This window comes from Echinococcus granulosus (genome assembly GCF_000524195.1).
Source record: "Echinococcus granulosus chromosome Unknown EG_S00044, whole genome shotgun sequence".
NCBI lineage: Eukaryota > Metazoa > Platyhelminthes > Cestoda > Cyclophyllidea > Taeniidae > Echinococcus > Echinococcus granulosus.
The window spans coordinates 217,968-227,236 of record NW_020170424.1 but is presented as its reverse complement, the minus strand read 5'-3'; the positions used below and the strand labels follow the sequence as shown (position 1 = coordinate 227,236).

Here is a 9,269-nt window from a genome sequence, read left to right as displayed (position 1 = left end):
GGGGACAAAAGGGTCTTCTCATGCCTCACCCATACTACTAACTGCTTTGTAAGCGACGGAGCAAATTTTCAGGGGTGATAGGAGCACTATATCAAAATGCGAAATCATGAGCTTTCCAAACCTCTCTGCTATATTTGAAGAGCTAAATCCGGAGGATAATGGGAAATTGTCCCTCAAAAAAAACAACCACATGGAATATTCATTCTAACAGAGAGGATTCATTGTATCGGAAAAAACTCGAGAACAATCGGGTCCTGCATTTTACTGAACCGTTTTAAGAGCAGTTGATTGCGAACCTCATGGATTTACTTACATATAAATTTACGTGAAGTGATAGTATTTATTTACCGCTCTTCCGCCCACCACACCAAGGCGGCGGCAAGGCGCAAAGTTAGATGAAAAGAAAAAAAAAGGGAAGAGAAATGGAGATGGAGACCAGCTCTCGATCAATTTATGCACGCAAACTAGTTGTTGAGAGGAAATTCCGGTTAAACCACCTATGAAGAACGTTTGGGCCAAATCAGGACTTTTGGGCATATACCTGGAGAGATTCGATATTTAAATATCTGTTACTAAGACCAAATCGTAACTGGGCAACCAACTTCAATTCGTCAACCGTGCTGACATTTCAATCTCCGCGATATTCCTCTAGGAATCCATTATTCATCACGCGTTATGATGCAACCTGCACTCCTCGTTTGAGAGTTCATGTTTCATCACACTCCTTAAATTTACTGCAACACCCAACAAATCTGTGATGGTCAGCAGTGTAAAGTTATCTCGGTATCGAGCAAGCGTGGATTTTTTTTTAAATTTCAACTGTTCCCGATTAATTGTGTCTACTTTTCCCCACACAAAGACACATCTTTTGCATTTTCAACACACGTTGTGCGTACTTCACACATTCAGGATTGGGCGTTCCAAGTGATGGCTGAGCCTTCGCAGAGGTGACCGCTTAGGCTGTGGGGTGGTGACAAAACCATCACGACCGAAATAGTCCCCGATGTGCCCCTATCTGTCAGTGAAACAATGATATCAGCTGCTGAACCCCCCAACACCGCACCGCAGTGTGTGTGAAATCTGTGCGAGTAGATATGGATGGGTTTTTTATGAAGGGCTTTGTTTATCACCACACTTTGTTGGGCTGCTTGATAATATCGTCGCCACAGTAACTGTGGCATAAAAAGGTTCTGGTTTGATCTAAACTTGCCCGAACTGATAAACCGTCAATCTCAGACCTTGGTAATTCAGCTCCGCTGCTTTGACGTCACCAGGCTTCGCTCGGGCACTTCAGCGTGGGTAGTGCAGTGAAAAGTGGCAGCATCGTTTGCTCCCAAGGCATGATACGACCACTTTCACTAAGGTTTTAAAGAAGGCTTGCGTCTAAACTATTAGTCTGGATATTAATGGAAACTGAGCTCTATTTTAAACGACCAAAAACCAGAAGAAAAAAACCACAAAAAAATTCTAAGCACATCTCAGTCCTCAGAAATGGATAGAGACAAGGGTAAACGACTGGGTAGCGTCCAAATGGAAAACCTAGGAAACCAATTCATTGGTCCAAGTAATCACCCTTACGATCAGTCACCTTTCCACAAATAGACAACCAATCTGACAACTGGAGGGCGATACTAATCAACCAAATAGAGCAATCACGACGCACAATTCATCAGCCGAGGTGGAAGCAACCTAACTCACCACAATTGTAGGCAGTGATAAACATCTGGACGATGCTCAAGACGCCACCAATAAAGTCGAGGATGAAGTTGCCTAGGCTCCACCCGACACAGCTTCGACGACGGCAATTGAGAATCAGCTGCAGGTGAATGGAACGAAAAAAAGAAAGAAAAAATGCAGTTGATACATGATCGTCGTGAAATTGGCATGATTGTAGAGCCTAGCACTTTTGGTGCCAACATCACATAGGTGTGATAGCCATATTTTCTCACCTGGGTCGGGCTTCAAAAATTTGACGATTTCAACAAATCGAGAATTGTAAACTGAGTAGTTATGGGAATAAAGACGAGAGGAGTTCAGGATACTCCTATTCCAAGTTCGCTAATCAGCATCACGTACATGCAATGCCCCGATTTTCCACTTCACGTAAAAAATATGGTGGGTATTCCTTCTCAGCTTATGATAGTGCTAATTACATCAAATAGTGTCACAAACAGAATATTTTGAGGATAAATATTTCAGTTTTAAGTTTCTGCGTAGCAGCAGTCGAACTGAACAGTTTGGCAGTACGAGAATTGGTGCCATGTTGGAACAGCAGACCATCCACGTGGGATATAGTGTTTGATTTGTGTCTTAGAACCTCAGTGGCGTAAAAAATCAAATAACGAGTAGTGACGGCTGAAAAAACGGTGATCCCGGTAAACGGTGGTATTTTGGGGCTATGTTGGTTCCAATAGCAGTGCCGAATTGGAATAACTCAATACTATGAAATTTGTGAGACATATAAACAATCTTGTTCAAGGCAACTCTAGCCATACGAAGGCGATCAAGAATAAAGGAAATGAATATTCCTTACAGCAAGGTAAAAAGAGCTTCAAGTGGAGCCTAGGAACTGTGAATTGAACTGAGCCTGAGTTTTACAGGCTGGAACAGACATTCCCGAATCGTCTTTCAGCTACCATCTAGTGAAATTTGGCGGATAGTCACAGGAAGACGACGTCTTGCCAGCTTGTTCGAATGTCGATGGAGAAGTGAACATGTCAAATTTTGCTGCTGCTGCGGTTGAGTCACGCACGAGTATCTTAGGGTGGTAGTATTTATTCCTATTTTCAGTTCCACATCCCAACATTGTTTTTCACCAGGACGATCGAATGGATTTCGTATTGGGACCTGGAGAGCACAGTGTTTTGATGCATGCATGTTGGTTAGAAATGCTTAGTCTAGTGAGTCAAGAGACGTGGACCTAGCTCGTACCTCTATCCAGCTGGGAATTCTGAACCACCACGATGGTTACCTGGGCTCACCTGTGATACTGAATACTAGGCTTCTTTTTGATATTCAGTGTCTTAACTTTGTTCAATGTCCTGGTGCAATTCCATTCTAGTCTAGTAGCAGTAACTTCGTCAGTATTTTGACCTTACTTGAATATATCGTTTCCTCGTCAAAATAAGCTTTCGAAGGCAGCGTCAACTTTTCAGCTGTACTGTGCAAGGTTGTTTGTTGAAAGGTATAGTGTCAAGGTGTTTGCTTGGGACTCGTGCCCCCTCGCTGCCCGCCGAATTCGGACCGAGGCGTGAGCATCTATCGCAATGAGCAAATGGGGACCAAAGATTCAAGGCCAGTCGTTCGCGTGACCAACTATTTGAGTGCTTCTTTGAAAGTGGTATTACCAACACTTGACCACGCATTCAAGATGCTTGGTTGGAATGGGAGGGTTGATGCACTAACTACAGCAGACAGCTAATAAACCGTTGCCCGTTTGTCCCCGTTTCGCCAGGACTTCCGCGATCACATACCTGCTGGGTTGTCACTTATCCTGCCTTTTTCAAGTAAAAGTACACTACTAAGAATGGCTTTTTGAGGCACTAGATTGCTAGAGGATATGTTTGTGATTATTTCAGCGATTTCAAGACTTTCTGCAATGCTAGGTCCACCGCTGAAATTTGCACTTCAAATGGCACGCGTTGTTGATTAGATGGCTATGCTTCGGCAAAAGAACTGCGTTGAAGAAGGCAAACAGAACTGGTGGTAATGCCAAACTGAGGGGAGCTGTTAATAGTGCTCGCTGGAGTAGCCCTGACAACTGGATGTTGAGGAGTGGCAAGATCTGCCACAGAGCGCATGGACTGCGGCGTATTTCTATTATCTGTCCATCCAATTTGTAAATCCGCGTGGCATTAATGTCACAATGGCATAATCATTTGGAAAAAGTAATTGTCATGAGGAATCCTCTTCTATAATCCAAACTTTCATTGAAGTGACCGAGTCCTGCCGCTTGAAATAGGTAAAAAAGCCACAACCTAGGTCAACAAAGAAATCGGTGCTTCGTTTTCGTAGGTGACCCCACTCTTACTCGTCGGCAAACATGTCATTATATAGCACATGGCCTGACTACTGCAGAATTCACTTCTAAACGTTTGGATTGATGAACAATTTGAACATTCAGTTTTGCAATGACAGCATCACCACCACGATGATGATCATGGTGGTAGCGGGCCCGTTGGAGATACCTCAAAACAGCTACCTACGCAAATCACGGAGAGGCTAGGGCAAACATGGCCGAGGTTTTAACCTTCAAGAACATAGTGCTAAATACAACTGGAGGTTGTAGGGTGTAACGCTTTGCCTTTCTGCCCTATAGAAAGCTGCTTTGCCCTCATGTGCGGAGGGAAAAGGCCCTTGCTAGCATTTCGAAGACGCAGGAACTTTTAAAAGACAATATATCCCTTCGGCTGGGTATAAGCCAGTTTAAAATGCACGATATTTGATGACTTGATCCGAAGAAAATGCGCCGTATTACAGTACGCCCTTTCAAACTGGCTTGTCATTGGTCAATTGTGGATTAATAGAGAGTTGTTTAGGACACAATGATCTTTTTCATACCGACTTTTAAATGATATTCTAAGAACTAACTTACAAAGACGACGGTTAGAAAGACAGTGATAATAAATAAAGACGCTTTCTGAGTTACTTGAAATAATGAATTCTAGGTGGGAATTTTAACAGTCCCTAGGACGTGTAGATTGAAACAAAACAGGGATTATTAGGACCAAGTGATTAAGGGCCATTTGAAAAGTGAAGAAGGTGTTTCAAAACTGGCATATGAGCGCGGCCAATCGCGTCAGTATGATCTATTGTTCGAATTAAAAGAACATTATAAACAGAAAAAAAACTGGGTGAAATGATTCAGAGTTCTAATGTGAACAGACCGCAAAATCATAGCCTCCACTATTTAAGAAGCATTCGTCTCATTCAAACCCAAAACGCGAATTACCGATTGATGTCTTGGAATTAAAAACACAAACCGATTTGACAAACCATAATTTTTGGGGAAATTGAAAAGGAAGAGGGAAAATGGTTATGTTTGGAAGCGACTTATGAAGTATTTTGTCGAGGGAAAGCAAGAATTGGCAGATTACATCAGCATACTCTACAAACCCTGATTCCCTTAAAGATCCGCATTCCATTACTTGCAAAAAAGGGGGCCAGGGAAGCCCAGGATAATTGAATGGAATGGGAAATCCTTCTATGCCAAAACGGTTGCACGACCGTCAATGATCAGGATGAGATAGGTAAGATTTATGCTTTCGATTTTTACCACATTTTATGAGAACCGAAATCCCAGGTTGACGTGAACATTACCGTGTCCTACTCCAAAACGGAAGCAGAGGGTATTCACGAGATATGCATAACAAACGAAAACAAATCTCACCTGCGGAAAGTACTTGACCAACGTGACAAAGAGCTTAACGTAGGAGTAGAGGTAGAGAGCGGTGAGCCAATTGACGACATCGGCAGCTGCCAGGAGGGTGGATGTGAGGACGAAGAGGAGCATCAGGCAGGAGATTGTGATACAGGTTTTTGAGACACGCTGGGATCCTCTCTGGACAAAAGGAGGAAGTGTGCACCTCATGTAGACCGGGATCTTTAATTAAACCTGGCAGCATGGCCACGCTGCAGACCAGACCTCTCGTAGGGGAAATAATCTGACTAATTGCAGCCTGGTTTACCCTATTGCACTTCTAGAATTATCTCAGGGGCTACATCTTTGGCAGCAGTAAACGAGCAAAGGAAACAGAACACAAAACCCGGTTTCATTGATAGAGTGCTACATCAAAGCGCTACGGAAGGAAGGCATCTGTTGTGGCTGTTTATATATACGTAGACTCAGCAGGTTCACATTCATAGTATCGCCTTCGTTCTTGGACTCCGAGTAAGTTCAACTCATTCGGAGGAGGGAACGGCAGGTAACTGAAGCAGGAGAGAATAAATATAGAGCACCGAGTACGATCCCCAAAAACAGGGCGAGAGCTATGTAGCAGACTGACGTTTGCACTATCCTACATTATGACGTATTCAGGGATATCTTCAAATTTCGCTCCCAGCAGTTCAGACCTCGCATCCTAAGTAATTCAATATCGGTGGAGTAAAAAACACTGATTTCGTCCACAAGAGTGTCGGCTCAGGTCTCCCATGTAAGAGACAAACCTTCACTGTTGAGTCGTCTGCCGAAACGAAGCTACACAAACCGCAAACATAACACATTCACAAACAAACTTCAGCATCAAGCAACACCCTGGTCGTTTATGTCTGAGGGGATCTGTCACGGGGTAGTGAGTTCATGAAAAGACAGAGGGAGCAATAATTGAAGTTAACTTTGCTTACCCATTACCTCAAAAACTGCCCAAATTTATTAAAAATAAAAAGACGGAAATGAGAACTACCAGAGCAGATTTCCGGTCACAAAATGCCCACAGGCTCTCACCTCGAAAAACAGGCACTGAACAATCAGCACCAGCATCATGGCCAGCCCATGAAGACTGAAGAAGAGATCGTTTATTGCAACTGGAATGACACTGAGAGGATGACGTGCAAAGTATTGCGCCTAAAGGATAAAGGAAGAAGCAATACCTACTTAATCATTTGAATAGGAAAGAAGCATAAAGCAGGGAAAAAGATCGCCTCACTTAGAGATGGCGTTGGCTAAAGCCTTAAAGAGGTGGCAAATGACTGCCTTACCTGAATTCGAGGAACAAAATAAAGTCCAATGTTGAAGGCACTGTAGCACGCAAAACCGATGACATTGAAGACGATGAAATCAAAGCTTAAGCCCGTTACACTAAAAAGCAAGATAAAAGACCTCTTAAGTGTACGAGCACCTTTATTTACGTCTTATTTTCAAATGGGAAGATGTAACATCCTGCGAAAGGTGATGCATCTAGAACTTCAAACGGATCCTAAACTAACTCGGGGATTGCCATTAACAACTCATGAATGAAAATTAATTCCTTTTATTTGATTAATTTTAACCAGTACATAGAGATCTGCGAGAAATTGCACCCTTTCTTCCTATTTCTAGTTCAATCGTTTCCGTTATTCGAGTAAATGCAACAACTTCCCGCTCCACAAAACTGAAATAAATAAAAATCACTGAACCGGTTGATTGCAAAGCTTAGTAACCGGAATGTGATAAAAGTGCCTCCTTCCTTTGTTAGAAATAAATGAGATTGAGCATTTAGCGTTTACCGATTTGTTGGAAATAAAATTCCAAACTTTACTAAGGAAATGGAGGAGAGTTTCATAAGTCTGCCAGCATGATTACTAAAATATGTCTCCTTAATCCTCTTACCTGGCCGAGGCAGCACAATTGGTGTGGCTTTTACTAACTTATGGTAACCAATAGCACCAGATTCTGTCGTCAGCAGGTTGAACGAGCTCAAAACAATAAGATGGATGCAGGGTGTTCTTATCTTTGGAATAATAATCTTACTTCATCCCTGAAACAGCATACGAATTAGCCAGTACCAGATATGGAGCGCGGTAAACTTTGACATTCAAAGGGCCATCACATACTACAGTTTGGACGAAAAGTCGATTCTATTTGGCACGGGATTGTAACGCTTAAGAAGGAAACAAATGACTCGGTCACGGCTATGATAAGCGTTAAAAACCTTAAACACTACCTTATGGTGAGATCTCGTCTTCTTTTCCAATTCATGTTGCTCAGTGCATCCAAAATAAATTGTTAGGAACAAACTGTAACAACACAAGTAGGAATACTCTTCTAAAACACTGCAATGCCCGTTAACAAGGGGAGCACGGAATTATGCATTTGCTTTGGCGTTTCAAGAGCAGTTATTACTATAAATAGCAGGACTTAGTTAGTATTTAAATTCCACGGAAGCAATAAACTTCATGTGAATTCCAGCACCTTTAGTGAGGCTGAAAGTGCTAAACTCGTGATCAAAACTGTCCTTTAGTGTCAAGTTTGCGCACTTCATGAACATGTGCATAACACTCAAAAAGACACAGACAGACACAACAAATCACGTACAGCTTAGATAGATTATAGCTGCCTGGAAGGCGTTTAACAGCTCGAGACACAAGTTGTATGTAATTTTTAACAAAATTCACCACGTAGCTGCGGTTACTTCACCGCAACTGCGCAAACGCCTTGAGATTTGACGCCAGAACGTGACAATTAATGGCTAAGCGGTCATTCCCGGAAAAATACCGAAAGTATTTAGTTATTCCAGCGGAAGATCGCTACAGTTAATAACAAGACGATATGCAGTGCTATCAGACTCTAAATTAACCAGTAAGAAAACATTGCCTATCCTAAGGAGAGATTCAAATCTAGTGTGAGCGTGAGAACTTACCTTTTCCGCTGGCAGTTTAGAATAACTTGGGGGTAAAATGACAAAGTCCAGGCAAGAAAATAAGCCCAGCCAACAATCTGCTGAAGTATTGACAGCGACTTCTGACGACAAACATTTATGCGTGCATGCAGATACTCAAGACTGTAATAAAAAATGTAAATCAAACAGTGGAATGTATAGAAATCCGGCTCGGCTGTAAGATAGACGCATACTGCGTGATGTTGATGTCCGTGGAAGCAAGACCGAGCTCAACTGTACCCGGCTTGCTGGTAAAAATGGACATTTGATAGGACTTGTTTGAGCCGCTTTCGACTGTGAAGGAACCCAGTGGTTTAATGGGCAGCTTGTCAGTGGCGTTAAAGTGGGCGCCCGCACTGTTCCGGTAGGTAAACGTGAATATAGAGCGATTCGGCAAGGGCTCCCTGAAAGAGGAAGAAAGGCCGCACATCGTTAATAGTAACCGAGGAGCTTAGATAATAATTTGCCTGCGTAGTAAACTAAAGCTGGGCAAATAATGCTAACCAAGAAAAGTGCCACTCGCAAAGCTCAGATAGCAAACTGCCAACGAACCTAAATTCTACAGAAAAACGTTTAACCTCCCCCAGAACCATATCAATTGAAGGTGGATTGAAACCAATGTTGGAGCCAGCATAAGGATAGCTCGTAGGCGAAAAGCTGGCCATTTTCGAAAGAAGTAAAAAGATTCCAATTAGAGCCCGAAACCTAAGCGCTTTCATTCAATTGGTGAAATAAGTAATGCCCTAAGGCACTTTAACACCGTCCAGGCTAAAATTGGTATTAAGCGAGGTTGACGGAGTCAATATTACCTCTTCCCTAGAATGCGTGACTGAACTATACGAGCAAAGACATTTTTGAGAATATACAAAAATAACTACAAACGGGCAAAAACATAAACAAAATAAAAGGAAAACT

The 9,269-nt window shown here is 42.5% G+C and overlaps 1 protein-coding gene across 1 annotated transcript; it reads right to left on the bottom strand. All coding sequences in view use genetic code 11, as the record gives it.

Moving 5' to 3' along the window:
* Positions 1 to 905: 905 nt before the first annotated feature.
* Positions 906 to 9,019, bottom strand: EGR_05690 (Cystinosin; the record flags this gene model as incomplete). Its single annotated transcript, XM_024494939.1, has 9 exons — positions 906 to 1,015; positions 1,699 to 1,816; positions 4,085 to 4,201; positions 5,390 to 5,560; positions 6,443 to 6,562; positions 6,697 to 6,796; positions 8,337 to 8,477; positions 8,549 to 8,758; positions 8,907 to 9,019. The coding sequence occupies 9 exons, from the start codon at positions 9,017 to 9,019 to the stop codon at positions 906 to 908; spliced, it is 1,200 nt and encodes a 399-aa protein (XP_024350635.1).
* Positions 9,020 to 9,269: the final 250 nt, after the last annotated feature.